A 25,197-nucleotide genomic window follows, 5' to 3' on the forward strand; every position below is an offset into this window, starting at 1 on the left:
TAATGTCTCTGCTTTTTAATATTCTGTTTAGGTTGATCATAGCTTTTCTTTCAAGGAACAAGTGTCTTTTAATTTCATGACTGCAGTCAGCATCTGTAGTGATACTGGAGCCCTAAAATATCAAGTCTCTCACTGTTTCCATTGTTTCCCCACATGTTTGCCATGAAGTAATGAGACTGGATGCTATGATCTTTGTTTTTTGAATGTTGAGTTTTAAGCCAGCTTTTTCACTCTCCTCTTTCACTTTAATCAAAAGGCTCTTTAGTTCTTCACTTTCTGCCATAAGGGTGGTGGCATCTTCATATCTGAGGTTATTGATATTTCTTCTGGCAATCTTGATTCCAGCTTGTGCTTCATCCAGCCCATCATTTCGCATGTTGTACTCTGCATATAAGTTAAATAAGCTGGGTGAGAACATACAGCCTTTTCTAATTTGGAACCAGTCTGTTTTTCAGTGTCCCTTTATAACTGTTGCTTCTTGACCTGCATAGAGATTTCTTAGGAGGCAGGTCAGGTGGTTTGATATTCCCATCTCTTGAAGAATTGTCCACAGTTTGTTGTGATCCACACAAAGGCTTTAGTATAGTCAATGAAGCATAAATAGATGTTTTTCTGCAATTCCCTAGCTTTCTTTATGATCCAGCAGATGTTGGCCATTTTTTTTTTCTGGTTCCTCTGCCTTTTCTAAATCCAGTTTGTACATCTGGAATTTCTTGTTCACATAGTGCTGAAGCCTAGCTTGAAGGATTTGAAACATTACCTTGCTAGTGTGTGAAACAAGGGCAATTGTACAGTAGTTTGAACATTCTTTGGCACTGCCCTTCTTTGGGATTAGAATGAAAACTGACCTTTACCAGTCATGTGGCCGCTGCTGAGTTTTCCAAACTTGCTGACATATGAGTGCAGCACTCTAACTGCCTCATCTTTTAGGATTTCAAATAGCTCAGCTGGAATTCTGTCACCTTCAGTAGCTTTGTGGTAGTGCTTCTTAAGGCCCACTTGATTTCACACTCCAGATACATCTAAAAGTGTGGATTAATGACTACATGGGATCTAGACATGAATTTCCTACTTAACAACTCTTGTGATCTCACAGTAAGTTGATAATACTCTGTGTTAGTCAAAGAATAGTTGTGCTATTCTTAAATAGCATAAAAATCCACAAGGGAAGATGAAAAAGCATCAGAGGAGAAAAAGGAAATCAGATAGGAAAGAAAATTTAGGGAAAAGACTGCATCTTATTTGTTTTGTGTTACTATTATACTAAGTATTGGGTTGGCCACAATGTTTGTTCCATGAATGTGGAAAAATGTGAAGAAACATAGTGACCAACCCAACAGTAAAGAAACTACTGTTGTTCTGTGGGAGTAAGCAAGGAGATGTTAGGTTGTCCCCTAGTAGAAAAAGAGTAGTCAGAAAAATGTACATTCCACAATAGCAACCTGCATGGAGAGGAACAGAATTAAATTACCAATGGTTATCAGACATGGAGTTCCCGTCCTGATCTGGTGCCAGTTTTCTGAAATAGGATAGTAAGGTGTTACAGAGAGAAACTACCTGATGATATTTTATGACATTCATCTTATCATCATTACCTGGCAGATTAGGAAATACCTACAGGGTTTAAGCAGCTTAATATTAGATTTATGTTTGTCATAGTTATTATTGAAACATTGTGTAGTAGTCCTTATAACTGCTGTCAAAAACTAGAAAATTTAGGTTATATATAGAATACAGGGATACTAAAGTCATAATTTTGAAACTGATTCCCCATTACATACTTAGAAATGAATAACTTGGGGAAAAGAAAATGACTTTACTTTGTAAATATGCAACTAAATTTTATGAAGGTAAATTTTAAAGAATTCAAAAATGATGTTTAAAAATATTTGTTCATCTATTAAAATATTTTAGTAATCTCATTAACAAGGTAGATGAATTATGTGATATTTCTACTCATTATAGTTTGGATATAACTGTTATGGTAGCATGTTTCAATGAAGTCTACTATATATTCTGTGTGTGTGACACAGATAACATGTGCTTGTTTTAAGTCAACATACAAGAGTGTGTAAAACAAGGTAAATATTGCCCCCAGCCCCATTCAATACCACCACTTGTTAGTAATCTTAATCTGAATCATTTGTATCATGATATATGCTTTTTTTTTAACCACATAAAAACATATTGTGCTTTGCATAACATTTTTTCTCCAAAATACACTTTGTATTTATATATGTGTGTGTATGTGTGTGTGTATATATATATGAATTTAACATTGTGTCTCTTTTAATCTATTCTTTTAGATCACTTGAATAGTGTCATGATATGCTTGTGACATAATTTTTGGACCATTCTAATGGCAACTCACTCCAGTATTCTTGCCTGGAGAATCCCAGGGACAGAGGAGCCATCTATGGGGTCGCACAGAGTCGGACATGACTGAAGCAACTTAGCAGCAGCAGCAGCCAGTACTGCTGGACATTCATAGCACTTGCAGTTTTTTTATGATTATAATATTAAAATGAACTTTTTATATATATCTTTATACATTTGCTATTTTCTTTCTGATAGATTCATAAAAGTGGAATTTGTTGGATTAAGAGGAATGCATAAAATTATTACTACTACTGAATAGGTACTAAATCAGCATAGGAAGAAAAAAATTAAAAAGTCACTGTGTTCTATTACATACTGATTCCTTGTATGCTTAAACAGACAGGATTGTGGAATCTGTCATCTGATATACGTATCAACCCAGGAGGTTAGATCATAATCACCATTAGTTAGTGTCTAATCGATGAAGTACACCAGTGACTATCGTGATATCCAATATTCATTGACACTTGATTTATCATGGGCATTGCAGTAAAATGTGGCAGGTTCTTATATTACAGGCATTTATATTGGTCGGTCCCGTCGTTTAATAGGGCTTTCCTTGGTGGTTCAGATGGTAAAGAATCTGCCTGCAATTCAGGAAACCCTGGTTCTATCCTGGGGTTGGGTATATCTCCTGGAGAAGGGAATGGCAACCCACTCTAGTGTATTCTGGCCTGGAGAATTCCATGGACTGAGGAGCCTGGTGAGCTACAGTCAATGGGGTCACAAACAGTTAGACATGACTGACTCACACTTTCACTGTTTAACAGATTTTAATATAGAAATTTATATTTTATTGATAAAACACACTACCAGATTTTCAAGGATATGCAGACAATTTAATTTGCAAATTTTCAATTTTTGCTGCTTCTGCACAAAATAAGACTGGGACAATCAAGATAAAACCAATGATAAGTGTTTTGTTGGTAATTTACTAGTCTTACAAGGAATTGGTTTAAAGAAGTTGGCTAGAAAAGACATGTGCTCTCCCACTCTTCTGCCCCCATCGCTGTGTTGTGGCAACAAATCTTTACTTTCTCTCATGTATCCCCAGTGGCTAGAGTAGCTTCAAGCACACAATAAGAACTAAGTACTAGTTGATTGCATATTACTCATGTTTAACCAAGAACTTGAGGCCATGAACTTTTAAATTATGATTCCAACATTTAAACAAGAGTGCACCAAGCATTCATCCTAAGTAGTATGCATATAAAGCAAGTGAAATCAAGTAACATAATGGAAGCTGTGCCATACGTATAAAATGCATCACAAGTCCTATTCTATTTGCTAGTTTTAATCTTCATCGTGCTAGGTTAGCTAGTCTGATCCCAGGAACATTTTGCAATATGAGATACCATGTTATAGGTGCATAATACAACTCAATTTACACAGAAAAACAGGGAACTATTATGAAACTCAAAAGCACATACATTCAATTGGTTCACATTTAATAAAGGTTATGATGAGATTCTTTGGGAAAAATGAAGATGTGTCTCTGATGGTTTGGAGATACTAAACTGGAAACAAGAGTATTGACAAATTTCTTAAGGCCCTACCTTTTTGACTTCAGAAAAAAAAGTCAATTACTTTATAAATTCACTGAAAAGTTGAAGTCGCTCAGTTGTGTCTGACTCTTTGCAACCCCATGGACTATAGCCTGTTAGGCTCCTCCGTCCATGGGATTTTCCAGGCAAGAATAATACTAGAGTGAATTGTCATTTCCTTCTCCAGGTGATCTTCCCGACCCAGGGATCAAACTCAGGTCTCCCGCATTGCAGGCAGACTCTACCAACTGAGCCGCCAGGGAATCACCAAAAATATAAATTCATTAATATCTTACAAATAGCAGTAAGTAGAAGGACTGTTTGCCCTCAAAACTAGGTAAAACTAATAGAAGTTTCCACTTCTATACATTTTCCTCCAGTGCTGAATAAGAATATAGCAAATCTTTCAAAATCCCACTAAAACTTATAAGATGCAAATTAGGCCCTTGTCTTCCATTGTTAGTATTTCTAAAGGTAGAAAATTACAGTATGTTGCCAATTAAAAGTACTGATTAAGTATTAAAATATTACCTATATAATTTTAGGGGAAAGGGGCCATCTGTAGCTATGATGTGATTTGACAGAATATATGCTTTGATACTGGGGGTAAAGACTGATAATCTTTCAAAGAGATGTAACTAGTAGGAAAATAAATCTATACTCATAAAACTTTATTATCTGTTGGAATTATGAAATATATGCTACTGACCCACAAAACAAAACATGCTTTCAAAAAATTCTGAAATAATTTTTGAAATTTATTTCTAAAAGTCACAGAGACAAAACTTTAAAAGCAACAATTTATACTAAGTATACATGCATGAGCAAAAAAAATAAGCAAGGGAATACACAAATGAACATAGTAAAATTTTAATGAATACAGTATTCTGGATACAAGTAGAATACCACTACGTAAGAACTGTATTTACCTCAGAAATCTATGGTAGTATGGATTGAGATAAACCAGGCTTAGGATAGTCACTTCACTATTCACATTTTAATCAGGGTGGACTAGAAGCCAAAACATTTTAGGCTAAGATTTTCAATTAAATTATAGAATGAATTTTTTATTTAATAAACATTTGAAAGTGATCTGTACTCATTTAAAGGCAGCTGGAGCAAGTCAAATTACAGAGAGCCCTTACAAAGACTAAGCACCAAATGACAAATTGTGGCTTTTGTTTTGGGCCACCTTACATTTTTCTAAAATGTATTTTCCATTAACATTTACATACAGATTCTTTCAGGCAAAAGGTCTGAATGTGGAACTTTCTGCTTGAAGATCTTGCCAACTGTCACTTACAATAGTATTTAAGCAATGAATACTTCTGAACAATCCCAAGCCGATACTTAATTGGTTACAATTTTAAGAATCAGAACTTTATTTTGGTCCCTGAAAACTCATTAGGGCCAAATGCCTTAACTGGAAGTAGCATTTGTTTAAAATAAAAGAAGTCTTACTCAAAGATGATAATGAATAAAATAACTATTTAGGCTCCAATATGCAATCTTTCTAAATTTTCACCCTGTAAGAAATGTCTTTCAGGCTTGCTATATGCCCCAGAGAATCAAAAGAAACCAACAAAGAATTTAACATTTCAACAAGTTAGGAACTATTTACTGTAAGCATATAGTGAGATTCTGGAAGACATACTACCATACTTAGAGAAAACGCTATTTTAACAGGTAAGCATGTTGAAGGCAGTTTATAAATGAAACATAACAAATCTTATGTTTATGCATACAACTTATAAAATAGAAAAAAATGTGCTATTTTTTCCAATAGTATAGCATCACACTAACACTATAGTTAAGACTGAAAGCGTCTGTACACGTCCACTACACACCACAGCAGCATATGCCTCTTAGATATTCTGTTCGTTATCCAGCATATGCCAACCATGGTTTCACAGATTTGTACCAGTTTGAGCAGGCTAATACAATCATTCTGCCTTATCTATTTAACAATGAAGTAAAGTTAACCAGTTTCAGGGAATGAAAAATTTCACAATCAGTAAAGAAACATATTAAACCTCCACAACAGGATGGAAAACGCTTCTAAGGACATGATATAATCCTAACAGGATAGATTATGCCTCTAGATGTAGTGTATGTGTGAAAAGTTAGGAGCCTGGAGAAATACATCAAACTATAGGGGACCTATATGGTTATCAAATTAGTTTTAACTACTAAATATTCAAATGTGAATTATTGGTGTTTTTCTGGTGCAACATCATCCAGTTTACTGAGGACTACTCAAAGCTGTTCTGCCACTACGTGTTTGCTGTTATTGCAAGTTAGTATCTAAATAGGGAGGTGTCTGATTCATGAGTCTTGAAAAAATTAGAATGATTGTTTATCTAACCTTATCTTTGTATTCTGAAAAGAATGCTATAAAACTCAATTATTTTCCTAGCTTTGTAGATCTGGTACCATCAAATCAAACATGGTTGCCTGCAAATCCTTTATTAGAGGAAGTAAAAACAAAGTACATTTTGGTTATGTTTTGCTGCTGGTCTCCTCTTGAATGTGCTTTACCAATGAGAGCACTATTCAGGGCATTAATTGTGCTACTTTAACGCAACTGAACATGAGAAAATCGGGTAGCTCAAATTTTGACAAGTGATTTTTCTTTTTTGGTGGCAGGCTTATTTAAAAATGAAAATCACCAAAAAAACCTCACATAAATCTAAAATCAGATGGGCACTTTGACAACCCAAACTAGGAACTTAAATCTACCAAAAAAGATATAGAAAGCTGTTTCTGAAAAACATCTTTTTCTTACTTTGGCTTTTTTAAAATGAAGATTTGTGGTAAAATGATCTCAAGGATAGCTCCCTCTACATCACATAGGGCATCAATTATCAGTGCTTGTAATAGAAATATATTTTATAAACACTTTTAACTTGAATGTTTTCAAAGAATTTAAGACTTTTTTAAAGCTCTAGTCCAAGTTTTCAGCTGTTCAATTTTTAAAAAATATATTTTGGGTATCCAACAAAGACGACAACTGGGCTAAGCTACTTTAATAACTTTACAGGATAGTGAAGTTCAGATAGAGCTCATTTCCTGAACATGGTTGACCTTTAACAGAACTGATTTATTTCCTCACCCAAACAGTTATGCAGGATACTGCCAGATCACCACTACAAAAAAACCTTGCCAGTATTTCTAGACAATGGTTTATCATCTATGTTTAAAAACCTTGTACCACCAGAGGCAAAGCACGTAAAAGTGAAAGTAAGTAAACTTATTTCTAGTCTATTTATCTAAATAAACTTTTATAATATCATATGGAAAATTAATGCATAAAAAGTAATCTCCTTATTATCTGATTTGTCAGCCAAAAAGTAATTGCTAATTCTCTGTAAAAACAGGAAACTCAATCATAAAATGTCTACTTGTTTAAATTAAAATGCCAATCTTGAAGTCTTTTAATACCATGACATAAAAAAAGAAGTTTGGAAATTCAGAATGACACTTGAAATGAAAGCCTATGGTTCAAAAATCTGTTTATAGTTAGAGACTAAAATCGTATCACTGCAAAATTCCCAGTGGCTTTGGCACTGCCATGAAGATTTCAGTCTTTTGGTCACTTGAAGCTGCTACTAAATACAACAAGAAGCCTTAAAATAAAAAAAGAAAAAAAGGAAAAAAGACAGTGAGGAACTGAAGGATAGTTAAGGTAACTATATCATATACAAGTAAAGCACAGTCTGCAATAAACAGTCTTTTTCTGCTAGGAATCTGAAGATATGAGAATAGTTTCCCACCCTCCCTTTTTTGAGGATCCTCTAATCAGGGAAATAATTTCTTTAAGTTACTGTGAGTGGTATTGCCTGGCAGCAGCTTCAATTTCCTAGGCTAGTTGTCAATCCAAGTAATTAGGTAATCTCACAAGGAATAATTATACATGGCAACAGGGTAAAAAAGCAGGGCAGTTCTTCCATGCACAAACATTTCAGGAGAAAAACCATCAATTTTAAAGATAACCATCAGGTTTCAGGTATCCTAGCACACTCTAACCCTAAGTTTTGCTTTACACCATTGGTGACTAAAATTAACAATACATTTTGCAGTGAGTTTTTTTTTTAATTTTTTGCCTGCAACTGTATATACATTGCAAAACTATTCTGCATCACATGATTAAAATGTAATAAATATAAAAATGAACCACACAATCAACACGTAACTTTTAATACTCCACATTATTTATCTTGATCACAATGGTGGTAACCTCCTTGTCAACAATCTTGTGAGTTAAGGAGCTGATTCTCATTCTCGTATCCATCAGGCAGGTATGCTCTCCTCAGTTGGTCTGACTTGGGTATGGAGCCTCCATTCTTCACATGGCGAGACAGGAAAGCACGGACTGCTGGGTGATCAGCCTTCTCAAGTGGGATATTGGCTTCCAGGCACATTTTCACAAAGTCCTGGATAACACTGACTTTCTCTGTTTGCGCAGTACTGTTGCACTGAAGCGATGCAGTTAGAGGCCTCTGCTTCTTTCTCACATTCTGCTCTTCAAATTCTGCCTTCCTCTTGGTATGAGTCTTTGACTTGAGGTGGTCACTAATGGCAGACTTGCGAACATGATTCAGAACCACATTGCAAGAAGTGCAGAAGAGCTTTCCTCCATCTTCGTGCAGCTCACCTCCAAACTCAGTGACTCGATCCAGGGGAGTCACATACAAAGCAGTCTTAGAACGGTTTCGAGCAGGTGGTGCTGTTACTACAAATCGTTCCATTCTGACTTTGAATGGGGTTCTTTCAAGACAAGAGAAACAAAGATAAGTGTTATAACACTTCATGCAGGAAGCAAAAATAAAAGGTAGGTATAAACATTTTAAGATTAAAGGCTTCAGAAAATTTAATTCAAATTATTAATAGACTTGTCTATTAAGTCTTAACTTACCTGAAATATGTTAAGGGAAGGGAAAACCAGAGAAAATTACTAGTAACAACTAAGTCCATTCCTTGATTTTGATGAAATCAAATTCGAACTATTAAAAAAAGAACTCCAACTATCATAGATGTCACTATCCTTCAGAAAAATCTAACCACAGGTCTATATTAATGGTATCAATTGTATGAATCTCATCTAATTTAGATGTGTGTTCAATTTTAAAAGAACTTTGTTCCTGTCACAATTCTGGAATGACCGATTTTAGGAAATCAACTTCAAGGAATTATGTACAAAATTTATTTAAACAGGTGAGCCATTTAGCTAGTATAATTCTATATGGAGATGAATATAATTTCTAAAGTTCTTCTGAGAATAAAGAAAGTAAAAGTCAAGAAAGGACACAGGCCAAATGTGATTACAAGCAGCAACAATGACATTAAATTTTACAGTCAAAATATAGAGCTCAAATTAGTCATTTTTATTTAATGTATATACACCTCTACTAAGACCTTTCCAAAACGTGATGATAGTCAAGATACGCAAAGTAGCTTTTCTAACACTTTTGTTTACATCGAAGAGTAATGTTTACATTTGCTAATATTTGTTTCATTTATTAAGTTAGACCAAAACCAAGAACTTAACACAGTATCTCATACATGATGGATGCTCAATCACAATTTGTTTGATATGGGATAATAATTGATTATTTTCACAAATATTTAACTCAGAAATAACTTAATAATTTCTCAATTTATCCCAACAACAGATTTTTCTGATCATTGCCAAAATCATAAGGTTATGGGCACTGAAAACTTGAGATAACAAAGGTTGTAAATGATACCATTTGTTGGATTAAACTTACATTAGTCCAGATAAAAGAAACTGAAGTGAATTTGATATATTTCAGGATGGAATTCTGTTCCGTTTAAATACACTAGAGAAAAATTCCCAGGTGTGTTCTGAAGAACTATGCTTTATAAGCATAATAAAAAACATTGGAATATTCCATTAATCTATGCTACAGAATTCACAGCTGGTTAACATGAAATCTCTCTCAAAAGAATTTATGTATTAGACACCTGTGGACACAACCTCAGAGAACTCAACATTTCCCAGTATTCTTGGAAAGTTTAGGCTTTAATAGGTTTAATTCTATTTTTTTTTCCAATAAAAATCTATTAAACCAAGGCTCTCATGTGTCAAATATTTAGGCTATAGGTTTTCAATTGCAGAAGACAATTCCTGCGTACTTAACAGTGAATTACCATTACACATATTTGTACTTTATGGTATGTGTTGTAGAATCTTATACCAAATCAGTCCCAATTATAATGAATAATTCCAACCTCTTTATGGAAAACATTACATATTTGTGACTAGTGATGCTTAAATCATTCTATGTTTAAAGTCTATCTTTGGATTTCAAACTGTAAACAATTAACATGTTCGTTATTCTCTGAAGCATAAAACACGCAATCACTTGTGTTAATATGAAAGGCCTATTCATTATAAAATCTTGTAAGTTTTCTAGTACATTTGTGTTACTGCAGAGGCAAGTATCTACCCAGTAGAGGTTGCTCGAGTTTACAGAACCGAAGAACAAAAGTGTTTTCCATAGAAGTAAAGATATTTTAAACGAGGAAGTTAAAAAGTTAAGGCCAGTAATTGGCCAACAAAAGAAGCAAATCATTTACTGGATAAAAATAAAACTCATCAGAAGTTTTCAAGTTTAAATGTTTACCGGATGAGTTTCCAGTTTTTTCGTCTTGATACCTAGCAGTGAAGGGTCTCCAGCGCAAAACCAAAGACGCATTAAATCCTGGCACTTTCCGTTTGTTCAAACCCGGATATGCCTTCAAATCAGTTTTTCAACAAGTGGTGATGGGGAAACAGTTTCTGGGCTTGCACCCTATTTTCCCTGAGGTGCTGGGAAGTCATGCCTTTACTGTAAAATACGAAAAACAAACGGAAAGAAAAAATGGAGGAGGGGGAAGAAGGGTGGATGAAAAAAACGAAGAAGGTCCACAACAGCCACCACGCAGGTGTGTTTAAAATCACCCTAGTTAAGTCCATAAATCCGGATCCCAACGTTTACCCCAGCTCTCCTCAGCCCAGTCCCTCCTCAGTCGTCCGCCCCAATCTGAGCCTCCTCGAGTGCCCCAGCCCCAGGGATCGGGAGGAGGGAAAGGCGGGGCTCGCGACGCTCCCGGCGTCTAGACTCCCTCCTCCCGCGCGGAGCCCAGCACGCCGGCGTCTCACCGCCCCTGCCCGCTAGCTGGGCAGGGCCGAGTCCCAGCTGCCGGCCGTGGGCCCAGGAACTCGACAACCGAGTTGGCGGCAGTCTCAAGGGAGGAGGCGGCAGGCGCCTGGCGGAGGCGGCCGCTGTCAGGCTTCCCGTCCCCTCCCTCTTCCTCCCGCCGACAACGGCGCCCCGGCCCCGCCCCCGGCTCCCGCTCGGGACGGAAGGCCCCGGGCCCAAAGCCCGCACCAACGGCCGGGCCCACCCTCGGCCTCCCTAGCTCCTCGGTACCGTAGGATCTGAGCCGTCGCTAGGGGAAGTGGACGATACACGGCCGGAAAGGAAAGGAGGAGGAAGAATAGGAGGAGCAATAGGGAGAGGGAGGAGGACCAGCCGCCGCCGCCACCGCCGCCGTCGCCGCCGCTGTTGCACGAACGAGCCCCGCGGCGGCCGCCGTGTCCCCCGCCGCGCCCCGTCCTCCTGTGCCACCAGTGGCAGAGCTCGTAGGCGGCCCCCAGCAACCGCCGAGCAACATTGACCAACGGACTGCAAGTCTATCAAACAGACGGCAAATTTGACCAATAGTGGCAGAAGGGCGGACATGTGCATGATTGGCGGCTAGCTTTCTCCAATGAAAACTGGGGGCGTGGGTGGGCGGAGCCGGAAGTAGAGCCAGCCGAGAGGCCCCTGTCCGGCTGGGGAGGAGAGAAGGGGGAGGGAACTAGAGGAGGAGGAGGAGGTTAACCGAGGCAGCTACAGCGGCGGCGGCGCAGGGGTTGGTACGCGCTGGGCGGCGAGAGCCTCATGGCGGAGGAAGAGAGCGACCAAGAGGCCGAACGCCTCGGAGAAGAGCTCGTGGCCATTGTGGAGTCCCCGCCAGGCCCACCCGGGCTTAGAGCTGCGGGCGACGGCAGAGGCGGCGCTGGCGGCGGCAGCTGCGGTGGTGGCGGCGTCGGGATCAGCAGTCGGGATTACTGCCGACGCTTCTGTCAGGTGAGGCGCCCGTCGGCCGCCCGCCCGGACTTGTCAGCCGGTCCTGGGCCTCTTTGCCTCTCCTGCTCTTCCCGTCTCCGAATCTGGGCTGTGTCCGGCGCTCGCGCCACCGGCGCAGCGAGGAGCGTTGAGGATGAAGCTCCCTCCTCCACCTATCCGGCTTGGGGTGGGGGGCGGGGAGCGGGTTCGGGATGACCCGCGCAGGTTGAGGGTTGCGGAGAAAGTGAGAGTTTGTCCCGGGTGGAGGGGTTGAACCGGAGGGTCAGCTGGCAGGAAAGCTCTGTACTGACATACCTCCCCTGCCCCAGACAGACCCCTTTCTGCCCGAGGGTCCCGCCTTTCTTGTGTTTCCTATCCTGTTTCTTGTCACCTCATTTGGAGTCTCTGGAAACATATCTTGCCTTCCCTTCTCCGCCTCTTGCACCCCGTCTTCTCCCCTTTTTCGGATATGGGAGGCGTGCCATCTCTCTACCGCCCCCTCTCCTGTCATCGCCACCCCTCCCCCTCTGCTAGGGTCTCCTGTCATCCCCTCAGGAGATCCCGCTGGGCCAGTTCTCCAGTTGGCTTAGGCGCTGACCCACAATGATTTAGTTACTTTTTTGGGAGGTGGGGTTAAGGCCATGGGATTGTCATCTTTCCTTTTCTTACTCCTTTCCCCGATACACACAAGCTCTTTTCTGATAAACTGCTAATAGAGAAAGTAGCTTTCCTGAAACTATTGCTCTGGTTACATCACCACCACCCCCTCTTCCTTTAAATTATAGTGTATTTTATTTAGCCTGTGGAAAAAAAACAACAACAAAACAGTGTCTGAACAGTGACAGTAAATTACTTACTTGGTCGACAGCCACAACGATTTGATGTATTTAGAACGTTTAAGCATAATCAAATATTAAAGTACCATATTTGTGCAGGGGTAGAATTTATGTAATCTATACATTTACATCTGCATATATTTATAGTTTAACATTTTGTTCTCTTTCATAGCACTAATATTTTGCAAACTCTTGGGAAAAATTTTCATTGCTTCTTTTCCAACTCATTCCTTTGTTTATTATCTTGGATGTATAGGATTCAAATCTTGGTTCCACTACTTCTAGCTGTGTTACCTTAAACAGATTGCTTAACCTCTTTGTGCGTTAGTTTCTTTACCTTCAAATCCGGATAGTAATTAAACGAGTGAATATGTAAAGGATCTAAACCCTTTGGATCCGTTACATCTTAAAGTTAGCCATTACTTTCATTCTGGTAGCAAGTAAGAAATAAAGCTAAGCAGAAATGAGCATCATGTTTGCTGAAATATGATTTTATGTCTCTCCAAGCATTGAGACATTGCTTGGAAAACAGGGTGGGGTTGACATCTTCAGGAAGATTTCATCCCCCTCTTCTCCAAAATAGATAAGTTTGTTTGGTGGTGGAAATTGTCTTATTATACAGGATATGTGAGTTTTCTTTGGCGTTGCTCTCTATTTAGTAACTTTCTTAAACAAATTTTTTTTTTTGTATTGGCATTCAGAATTTAGAGGTTGTGTCATTACAGAGCTTATCTTCTATGTTTTATATGTAGAAACCATGTTTTCAGTAGATTATTTACCTGTAGGAGTTTTAAACTGCTGTAAAATTATGTTATAATTGATCTTTTTAATAGAATCACAGGCAGAAAGTCTATCTTTATCTATATTTTGCTTTTTATATCATTAATGAGTATCTTGGCTTTGGTTACATTTAGGTTTGTAAATTTATTTGCTGTAGAACGCAAAATTTAGTTTGAGGGCCAGAACATTTTTGGAGAACTTTTAATTACTTTCCATTTCATGAAACCAACTTTGAGAACAAATGAATAAATTTAGCTTGTGAAGTACAGTGTCCGAATAGTGACAGTAAATTATTTTCAGAACAAAGAAGTTGACTATTTTATAAAACTCCACTACATCCTAAAATATCCAAGGAAGTAAAAGTAAACAGGAAGAGCTTAGTAAAACTTTATATTACTAAATTATGAGTGTTATACTGACATAACTTTCATGTTACCAACTTTTACCTGAAATCTCATAACATATTTTATAATACTCTACATTACCAAAAGATCTCTTATTAGGGTTCCTATCCTGGTTCCACCTTGCAGGTGAGCTTTGTGAAGTGTTTTTTTGTGTTAAAACTAATAGAATAAAAGATTACCTGAATTAAGTTGCATTTTATGACTGATTAATAGAATTCTAGTATAATAATTATGCTTTATTTACCAGTAAAGGAATACAATCTAATTCCTAAAGATTGTTTCTTTTTAAATATTTGTTTTCCTAATATTCGCTAAGGGTAACTTGCCTTCATTAGTAAATTACTAGTTGTGAGTAATCCATAAAATGGATAACACATACTTGAGTTGGTGACAGTTAACTCAATATATGAATTATACACACAGCCTTGTAAAATTGAGAAGAAAGGCTCTAATTTTTCTTTCTCCTATTAGAAATATGAATCAAAATTTCTTGGCAGTTAGTGTGTGGGTGAAGGGAGAGGAAGGAACACTTCTTTTCAAGAATGGTTCTGTGTCTTTTACCACAGGGAAGAGTAAAACAGAAGACTGTAGATAATGTAAGTGAAAAATCATGCATGCACTCAATGCATTTGATGATAAACTTTCTATTTGAGAAACAATACTAGTAATTATAAATCTCAAACTAAGGGGATAATCCCTTAGCCTATAACTGATTTTTGAGATGATGGATTTAGGAGACTGAAAATGTTCATTTCCAGTTGCATTGAATAATGTTTGACTGCCCCATCATATCCTCCCTTGGCTTTTATTAGTACACTTCAACAAATGCTTAAATAGAATTGGCCCTTAGCTTATATTTAATTTGAGGATGAAAGGAAGAGAAATGTAATTTTTATTGAGGGCCTACTAACTCTTAAGGCCTTCACATAGGTCTTGTTATGCAAGTTACATTGTTGAAATTGAGGCCTGAGCAACTTAATTTGTTAGGTGAACAAGCTGGGATTTTTGGACCCAGCCTTCGATTTCTTCTGAACTATAGATTGAAATTACAAATGAATCCTCAAATACTTATAAAGTGACTTTTATTTTTTTTTTTGGTCAAGTTGTACAAGAGAGAAGAAAGATTTGCTGAAGAACTCAGGGAATAATGGGTGGAAAATTTAGAAGTATTCTTTCATTATGCCCCTGTATAAAAAATATTCCAAGTTAACAGTTAATTATCTCTGATTTCTTAGGGGCTGTGAACATTTCCCCAATACCTGAAGGTTGTGGTAATTCAACTTAATTTTGTTGCTAGATACATTGAAATTTTTTATCACAAATTATAAATTAAGTTAAAGATACCCTTCTTAGTTCAGTGCCAGAATGGATATAGTGAATGATATATAAGCATTTCTGAAAGCACTTCAATATGTTGATTAAAATAGACTTTAAAATCATTTCTTATTATAGTGGGGTTAAATAGCCATCCCATGAGGATGTCATAAGTATAAAATGAGAGAATGAACATGAGGTTCTTAGTACTATACCTAGCACATAGATAGGCTTAAATAGATAGAGGCTATTAATATTTCTCACATGTGAAATCCTCTGAAGGTTTAAGAGGAACATTAGAGATAATCTAATCTGTAGGTCACTTAAAGTTTGTATCCTGCAGTAAACTTGAGAGAGAATTTAGAAATGTTACAATTCTAAATCGTTGATTAGAAAAGCCAAATGTTCCTAATGAAGCACTGATATGCAAAAATGACTATATTGTTTTTCAGATTTTATTTCTTGTAGCAGATATTGGGCAACGTCTAGACATATTTGTGATTGTCTTACTTGGGGGCTTGCTACTGGCATCTAGTGCGCAGAGGCCAGAGATTTTGAGCATCCTGCAATGTACCGGGCAGCCCTAACAGCAAATTATCTGATTCATAGTGGTGAATAGAATTATCGATAGAACTATCTGGTGCCAAAGTTGAGAAACCCTGCTATAACCTTACTTTGGAACTCTTAGTGGATACTCTCTTGAGAGAAAGTATTTAATCATCTCATCAAATAATTTTAAGCAGCTAGTGTGCATCCTGGGTAGCAAGAAGGGCTTCCCAGGTAGCTCAGCTGGTAAAGAATCTGCCTGCAATGCAGGAAACCCCAGTTTGATTCCTGGGTTGGAGAGTTCCCTTGGAGAAGGGATAGGCTACCCATTCCAGTATTCTTGGGCTTACTTGGTGGCTCAGATGGTAAAGAATCTGCTTGCAGTGCGGGAGGCCTGGGTTTGATCCCTGGGTTGGAAAGATCCCTTGGAAGAGGCCATGGCAACCCACTCCAATATTCTTGCCTGGAGAGTCCCCATGGACAGAGGAGCCTGGCGGGCTACAGTCCCTGGGGTCTCAAAGAGTCTGACACCACTGAGCAACTGAGCACAGCACAGTATGTAGCAAGCACTTTAAACAGATGAACAATCTAACAGAAAAAGAGTTCACTTCATAGTTTTACAAAATACATACTCATGCCTCTTTAAATTAAAATTTAATTGTTTTAGGAAAATACAACCCTTATCTCTTAGTCTTGGTATAAAGTTCATATAATATAGTTTTCTTGAGCAGTTACTTAGAGTATAATACATTTTTACTATTCCTGGAATTATTTTTTGATTTAGTTTTATGTTTTTGTATGTGCTTTGTTCATTAATAAGTCATATAAGACTTAAAATTGAGGAATTGCATTTTGCTGCTAGAAGTTCAGTTCAGTTCAGTCGCTCAGTCGTGTCCGACTCTTTGCAACCCCATGAACCGCAGCATGCCAGGCCTCCCTGTCCATCACCAACTCCTGGAGTTTACCCAAACTCATGTCTATCGAGTCAGTGATGCCATCCAGCCATCTCATCCTCTGTCGTCCCCTTCTCCTCCTGCCCCCAATCCCTCCCAGCATCAGGGTCTTTTCTCATGAAGTGTTCAAAGTATTGGAGTTTCAGCTTCAACATCAGTCCTTCCAATGAACACCCAGGACTGATCTCCTTTAGGATGGATTGGTTGGATCTCCTTGCAGTCCAAGGGACTCTCAAGAATCTTCTCCAACACCATAGTTCAAAAGCATCAATTCTTTGGCACTCAGCTTTCTTCACAGTCCAACTCTCACATCCATACATGACCACTGGAAAAACCATAGCCTTGACTAGATGGACCTTTGTTGGCAAAGTAATATCTCTGCTTTTCAATATGCTATCTAGGTTGATCATAACTTTCCTTCCAAGGAGTAAGCATCTTTTAATTTCATGGCTGCAGTCACCGTCTGCAATGATTTTGTAGCCCCCCAAAATAAAGTCTGACACTGTTTCCACTGTTTACTGACTTAAATAGTTTAAACAAGTACATATTTATTTCTCATATGAAAAGTCTTGAATGGTTACTAGGAATGATATGGTAGCTTTATCATCATTTGTTCTTTCTGATTAGTCATCTTTATCTTCTATCTCAAGTTTGCCTCATGATCCAAAATAGTTGCTGACATTCCAAGCATTAAATCTCAGTTCCATGTATCAGGAATGGGGTTTCTCTGGGGTAAGCCAAAAACATCTTGCTGTAAATTTTACTCAGTAGCTTTGATTTCAGTCTTGTTAGCTAGCCCCATCTGAAAAGAATGTTAGGATATATTTTTGTATTTTTCTCCTGGATAAACTCGTGCCTGTGATTCCCCTGTGGATCAGCTGGTAAAGAATTTGCCTGCAATGCGGGAGACCTGGGTTTGATCCCTGGCTTAGGAAGGTCCCTGGAAAAGGGAAAGGCTACCCGGTCCAGTATTCTGGACTGAAGAATTCCATGGACTAAGTCCATGAGGTCCCAAAGAGTCTGACAGGACTGAGCGACTGTCACTTTCACATGATTCTGTTAATAAGGAAGGAAGAAAATAAGAATGGATATTGTAGAGGCAACCTTTTTTTGTTTGTGTTTTTATTTTTCTTTTTCCTATTTTGCCATTGATTATAATAAAAAAAATCGTGGTCATACTTTTGTCCCATTCCCTCCCCACATATTCCCCAGAAGTAATCACTTGCAATTCTTTTAGCAAGTATGATGTTTACCTCCATGTTATTTATTATGATTATTGTAATAAAGAAAAACAAAACAAAGTGAATCCTAGACCTTGTTGGCTGTATTTAGGGAGCTAAATATTTTGCTATTGTTTATGCTTTTTCTTTCCCCCTGGAGAAGGAAATGGTTACCCACTCCAGTATTCTTGCCTAGAGAATCCAATGGACAGAGGAGTTTGGCGGACTATAGTCCATAGGGTTGGACACGACTGAAGCAACTTAGCAGTATGCTTTTTTTGGTTGACTTTCAGGTTGACTTTCAATTCTTTCAATTATGAAAGGTTGACTTTCAGCATTCAGTTCCGTTCAGTCGCTCAGTTGTGTCCAACTCTTTGTGACCCCATAAATCGCAGCACGCCAGGCCTCCCTGTCCATCACCAACTCCTAGAGTCTACCCAAACCCATGTCCATCCAGTCGGTGATGCATTGAATACTACTAATTGTTCATAAGGACATTATTTGTAACAGCAAATTATTAAAAATTAGCTAATAACAAAAGTTAGGAAAATGTTACATTTAATTGAATCCTTTCTCCTAACAGCCATGTGTTGTTGTTTAGGCCCTTGTGATCCCATAGAATATATCTCTGCCAGGCTCTTCTGTCCATGGGATTTCCTAGGCAAGAATATGGGAGTGGGTTCCAATTTTCTTTTCTAGGGGCTCTTCCTGACCCAAGCAGGGGTCAAACCCATGTGTCCTGCCTTGGCAGGCAGATTCTTTACCACTGAGCCACCTGGGAAGCCCCTAAGAGTCATTATTTAAGGGATATTTATTCATACGGGAAATTGTTAGTGGTATTATAACAACAGAAAAAGAAGACAGGTGATATCACTTTTGTAAATAAAAAGATAAAAAGAGCCCCCCCCCAAAATCAAATTGTAAACAGTGGATAATTTATTAGTGATATTAAATCTTCTATCTTTATAATCAGAGGAAAAATAAAAAGTAAAAACATTTTATTTATTCCTATTTCACAGATTGCTTATTTTCTGTGAATAAATGCAAGAATATTTTGAGCATGATGAAATTTGAACTCCTTTGTTTCTCAAAAATATGTGAAATGCTTTTTTTAAAAAAATGAATTGGTTTATAATTTTCAGTTAACCATTGACAGCCTAAACTTAAATAACTTCTTTATATACAGTCTTGCATTAAAATATATATTCATTACTACTTTCTAATAATCACCCATAACATTGGGTTAAAGAAATTTATTTCAGGTTTTGTAGATAAAATGGTAGAAAATGCTTTTAAATGAAGTCATTGCTTTAAAACTTTGAGTGATACCATTATTTTACAGTTCTGCCAAACAGATGTTAAGGCACCAATTGTACTGTTATTGTTGGCAATGATCTTTATTTTCTTGCCAAAATTTGATAAACTATACCTTTAGCAATTACATATAAAAGCAAAAAAGAAAACTTTAAAGAAAGATATGGTAAAAGGTGTATATGATGAGGCATTTGAAAAATAAAACACGATCAATAAAATATGGTCAATTAATATGCCATTTAAAATGTATATTGGGACTTCCCTAGCAGTCCAGTGATTAAGACTCCATGCTTCCACTGCAGGGGGCAAGGGGTCAATCCCTGGTCAGGGAACTAAGAGCCCACATGACTTGCAGCCAAAAGTTGTTATTTTAATAAAGTGTATATTAATATGTAATGAAAAGGATATTAGGCCATTTGAAATCTAATATAACTTATTAAAATACTAACTCTAGTTATATTTTTACAATACCTAGTCTGATTTGGAGAGTATTTTTAAAGTTTGTAATTTCAAAGGAATCTAATACAAGGAAGTCTTCAGCTTCCATGTAATATGTATCACCTTTATTTTTTAGCTTATCTCTGACAGGTTGGTTCATCATTTCAGCGGTATACTCTGTTCAGTAATAGGTTAGCTTTCTGGGATGAGACCCAATCAGCATCACCTGTTTAGCACTGTGGTGGAAGACTTGGTGGCAACTAAATATGAGAGGAGGTCAATTTGTATAATGTGTGACATAAGATCCTAAAGTTCAGTATATTGACACTCATATACCAACCACTTAATACCTTCAGTTCCCCAAAACAGTGGTGAATGTGAAAAACAGTTGAAAGGCTTTGTGTTTAAACAGTAGGAAAAAAAGTGATTGATGTTAGGGTTGATGCTTAGTGTTTATAAAATTGGCCCTCCATATCCATGGCTCTACAGCCCCGAGTTCAGCCAACCAGAGATGAAAAAATATTGGGGGGAAAATTCCAGAAAGTTCCAAAAAGCAAAACTTGAATTTGGTGCACACTGGCAACTATTTACATAGCATTTACATTGTATTAGGTATTTAAGTAATCCATAGATGATTTAAAGTATTCGGGAGAATATGTGTAGGTTATATACAAATACTATACCATTTTAAATGAGTACCTGCAGATTTGGTATCTGTGGGCAGGGTAGAGGTTGTGGGAATGATCCTGGAACCAGTCTCCCAAATCCTGATGAATGATTATATAATGCATTGGTCATATAGTGAAAATCAAACAGGCACTGTCCCTGTTTTAGTGTATAGCTATAACTTTGATAAGGTCTGTGAAGAAAAAGTGTATATAAAATGCAGGCAGGCATTCTTGGGCAAGTTGGCTCTGACTGAGATTCTTTGCTTTAGTTTGAACATGTTGAATTTAAGGTGTGATTGGCTTTACATAATCTGGAGCTCAGAAGTGAGGAATGGTCAATCATAGTTGTGTGGATGGTATTTGAAGCCATGCATGTGAATGAGCTCACATAAAGAGATGATACGGAGAAAAAGACTCAGAAGTGAAGACACTCCACAGTTAAATGGCCTGATAGAAATACTGAGACTTGATATGAAGTCTGAGAAAAATTAAAGAGCTTGGAGAAAACGAGGTAACTGGTGAAACAGAAGATAAGAATGAAGGATGAAGTGAATGGTAATTGACATCGAAAACTATTGCGGTCCAACCATTGAATTAACATGGAGATCTTTGGTGACTTAAACAAAGCTCTGTTTTCATTTAATGATGGGAGCAGGAGTCAGACTGGAGTAGTTTGAGGAGTGAGAAGCAAAGACATAAATAGTAATATAGATAATTTATAAAGGAGATGGGAAGATATGGGTGGAAACTGGAGAATTTGTGGGTTGAAGGTGAAGTTTTTTATTTTTCCTAAAATAGTTGAGAATTTGTTGTGCTTAAAATGTGATGAGAATGATTGATTTGAAAGGAAGAAATAATGAAAGAAAAGATAATCTGTAAAATAAGATCCTAAAAAGGGAAAGGATGACAAGATTCAAAGCACAAATGGAAGAGGTGCTTTGTATAGGAGTTTTGGGGTAGGTGGAAGCTTCATCTCTTGAGAGTATATGGGGGTGGTTAGAGATTTAAAGTGAACAGAGGTCTAAAATGGTAGCTTCTTAAAGAGATAGATTTAATTGACCTGCAGAACCATTTGAGTTTGCTGATTTTGAGAACAGAGTGACCGTTAGTTTGTACTTTTGTTCCTCAGGGCTTGTCTGGGTAGGTAAAGGCATGGAGAACTTGATTAGCTGTATTTATTCAGTGTTGAGTGATACACTATAATTGATTAGTTAATTAACTTTGAGAGAGAAGGGGACATCCTCCTTTTCTGGCTACATTTATGGTAAAACAGAGAAGTGAAAAGAGAAAGAAATTAGAGAAGTAGTTGTATCAGTAGATATTAATAGATGGGTACACAACATTGTTCTTTGTACCTTATATATGTGTGTATGTATTTGATACCCTGGTAAAACATGTACACAATTTACTAATACATAGTTCTATAACTGGAGTTTACTAAAATTAACCCATATCTGTTTTAGTTACGTGAAGTTAAAACGTTCTAAATATTACCTAATCACTTGTCAATGATTTGCTATGTGTGTGTTATATTTTTAGTTATTGGAAAGGTTTACTTATTTTATTGAAGTTTATGAATATCTGATATTTTGAGTGTTTTCTGTGTGTCAGATACTGTGATAAGTGTTTTACCTCTTCCGTCTCATTTAATTTACTACCCTATGTGGTATGTGCCATTATTCTCATTTTACAGTTTAGAAAATTTTAGACCGAGAGAGATTAAATGGCCTAAGTCAGATTGGAATCTTGGCCAGTCTGTCACGAGCCTGAGTACTTAACCATTCCAGTATATATAAATATCTATGAATAAGCATTCAGTATCTATTATAGTATCTGTGCATATATATTGGTATATACTATGCTTAAGCAATTATTGAGTGGAAGTAGTGATTTAAAAATACTCAAGGCAGCAGAAACTGAAGATGTTCATGAATGCGAAAGAGAGAAAAAAAATTAAGCTATCAGAAGTTCTCTCTAATAAGTGATTTTCAAACTTTTAATTTTTTTCCCCACCCACTTAAGTGGGATATGCTTCTCTCTGAAGCAGTGGCTCACTTTAGTGGTCATTTTTAAAATGCAAGAGTTAATGATGATTAAAAACCAGTTACTTCATGTTATTACCAAGTATTTTGAAGGCTGGAGGATTATGGAATATATTTCAGATGTTTTTCTTAATGATTAAAATTTTAAAGTTTGTCTCTCCATATTATTTAGATTAATCTTTAATATCTTGAAATTTTACTAACACAGCAGTGGATGTGCATTTTTAGACTTTATTATCCTTTGCCATGTTTTGGAAACTTGCCGAAATCTCTCAGGTTATAGAACTCATCAGTAAAGTTGTATTCCATGCTCATGAGGGTGTGGTGAAATGGATACCTCATGTTCAAATGATGGGAGCAGAAATCACCACAAGCTTTCTCAACCATAATTCATCAAAATAGATTAGAAACATTAAAAATGATTTGTACTTTTTGACTTAAAACATTAATTTCTGAGAAATATAAATGTGGATATAAAGCAATTCATTGTAATATTAACTAATTAAAGGAATGAGTTTAAAATGAAATTGCAACCAGAACATCTAAAACAGCTGAACATTTTTCAACCTCATCAACTATTCAGCCTTAAAAAATGTTCTCAATGACTATATAATGACCTAGGAAGATAAAATATAATGATGAAAAAATTAGGTGGAAAAATTTCTTTGTAGGAAGACTATACAGTTTGAATATAGGCTGGTCCATTCTCACCAGATGCACTGTATTTTAGAGGGGGTTGGTGCTGTAAATAAAAATCAAATGAGCTACTTCACTAGAGACAGGATTTCTTGAAGATAAACCTTAAGAGCCATTTGTGACTTCAGGAAGTCTGTGAACTCTAAAACTATTTGCAAAATAAGTTGTACTTGGGTTTCCTTGGTGAGCAAGTGTTAAGTTTTTGTTTTTTTATCAGATTCTCCTAAGAATTTTCAAAACTTACTAAACAAATACAGACCACAGTCATCCAAACACACCAACAAGTTATGAGCCTTTGCTGTAAGCCATTGTGACATAAGCAACACTGCCTGCTTTTGCAAAGAAAAATTTACTGGACTTTGCCTGTTCACTTCTGTATTTTCTATGGCTGCTTTCATGATATAACACGGTTAAGTAGTTGAGATGGATAATGTGTGGCTCGTAAACAGCTTTCTGGCCTTCTCAAAAAAAAGTATCTCAGCCCCTGTGCTACTTTCTTATTGATTCTTTTCTATAATCCTGTGAGATAGGTACTGTTTTTAATCTTCATTTTATGAATGGGACAGATGAGACTCAGAGAAGTTAAGCAACCCCAAGTCACACGCTAGAAAAGAGAAATTACCAAGATGTTAATAATGGTTATATGTGGGCAGAAAATGATGGATGACTTTTTAATAATCCAGATTTACTACAGTGAGTGTATATAACTTATAAGAGGAGAGGCAGTTGAAAAAAAATTAGAACTGAGTTAGAATCTTAAAACTCATTCATCCTTTTTGATTGTTTTAATTTCCTCCATTTCATCCCGTGCTTGTGAAGAGCAAATATGCAATTTCTGCTTCCCTTTATGGGACTTAACTCTTACTATGCAGTCCTTTCTTACCTTGATTTTTTTGAAAAAAATACTCTATTTGTAGTTTCTTTAAAACTCTATATTAACTGAAGCAATTTTGTCCTTTAACTCCTTTTTATTATTGTTTTAAAATTTTATTATTTTGAATTGCTAGTCTTTTATTGAAGTATAGTTGATGTACAGTGTTGTACCAATTTCTGCTGAACAGCAGAGTGATTCAATTTTACACATATATACATTCTTTTAAAATATTATTTTCCATTATGGTTTATCCTAGAAGACTGGATATAGTTCCCTGTGCGATACAGTAAGACCTTCTTGTTTATCCATTCTATATGTAATAGTTTGTATCTACCAACCCCTGATTCCTAGTGTAGTCCTCTCCCCTGTCCTTCTCCCCTACTATAAGTCTGATCTCTATGTCTGTGAGTCTTATTCTATTTTGTAGATAGGTTCATTTGTGCCATGTTTTAGATTCCACATGTTTTGCCCTTTAACTCTTGAGATTCTTTGCATTCTCTTTATATTTTGAACTTAACTTCAGTAACTAGTAAGTGCTCATAACTTAATAGGTATTTATAAAATGCTGCATATATGCCTGTCTGACAGGATATATATATAAAACTTATTTTTTTAATATCAATCTATTGAATTATCCTTAATTATCTTAGGCATAGATCTAGATACATAAAGGTATTCCTAAAAAAAAAAAGCATTGGCTGTGTACTATGTGGAAAGTTTCATCCTAATGATCATAGGAGATTAAAGGAGGAAAAGTTCACAATCCCTTCCTTCAAGAAGCTGTATCATCGAGTGAGGGAGAAAAAGTTTATCTGACTGCTGCAACCACTGTCACGACCTGGATTCAAGCCATGGTCGTCCTTCCTCTGGGAAGTTTTATCTCCCTGCTTCCAGTTTTCTCAGTTCTTTTCTCCACATAGCCAAGTGATCCTTTTAAAGACATAAGAGTGAGGTCTCTTCTAAACTAAACCTTCCATGTTTTTCTGTCTTAGGGTCAAAGCCAAAATTCTTGCAGTGGACTGCAAGGCTTCATGATCTAGCCTCTGTCTAGCTTTTTAACTTGTCTCCTATT

General features: G+C 36.9%; 2 protein-coding genes and 1 long non-coding RNA gene across 10 annotated transcripts in view; 2 read left to right on the forward strand and 1 right to left on the reverse strand.

The window, feature by feature from the left end:
* The window catches only part of LOC138434356 (uncharacterized), a 31,893-nt gene extending 27,296 nt beyond the window's left edge, over positions 1-4,597 (forward strand). For all 6 annotated transcript variants that reach the window (XR_011254755.1, XR_011254756.1, XR_011254758.1 and 3 more), the window contains one exon: positions 2,307-4,597. This is a non-coding gene — a long non-coding RNA (uncharacterized lncRNA). The remainder of the gene's footprint in view (positions 1-2,306) is intronic.
* A 63-nt stretch (positions 4,598-4,660) lies between these two features.
* On the reverse strand, positions 4,661-11,587 carry CGGBP1 (CGG triplet repeat binding protein 1). Of its 2 annotated transcripts, none has more exons than XM_069578889.1 (3): positions 11,360-11,587; positions 10,571-10,774; positions 4,661-8,690 (listed from the first exon to the last, which is right to left on the reverse strand). In XM_069578889.1, the coding sequence occupies exon 3, from the start codon at positions 8,669-8,671 to the stop codon at positions 8,168-8,170; it is 504 nt and encodes a 167-aa protein (XP_069434990.1). In that variant the 5' UTR covers positions 8,672-8,690; positions 10,571-10,774; positions 11,360-11,587; the 3' UTR covers positions 4,661-8,167. The 2 variants fall into 2 exon arrangements, with proteins under 2 accessions (XP_069434990.1, XP_069435001.1); XM_069578900.1 differs by having other exon boundaries at positions 10,925-11,369.
* The window catches only part of ZNF654 (zinc finger protein 654), a 91,337-nt gene continuing 77,414 nt past the window's right edge, over positions 11,275-25,197 (forward strand). For both annotated transcript variants that reach the window (XM_069578844.1, XM_069578833.1), the window contains exon 1: positions 11,275-12,061. In XM_069578844.1, the coding sequence (XP_069434945.1) occupies positions 11,873-12,061 (189 nt within the window). In that variant the 5' untranslated portion in view covers positions 11,275-11,872. The remainder of the gene's footprint in view (positions 12,062-25,197) is intronic.

This window comes from Ovis canadensis, chromosome 1, assembly GCF_042477335.2.
Source record: "Ovis canadensis isolate MfBH-ARS-UI-01 breed Bighorn chromosome 1, ARS-UI_OviCan_v2, whole genome shotgun sequence".
Taxonomy (NCBI): Eukaryota; Metazoa; Chordata; class Mammalia; order Artiodactyla; family Bovidae; genus Ovis; species Ovis canadensis.

Excerpts from the sequence above, each read along its gene's own strand:
- CGGBP1 (XM_069578889.1), bottom strand. The coding sequence starts at position 8,671 with ATGGAACGATTTGTAGTAACAGCACCACCTGCTCGAAACCGTTCTAAG.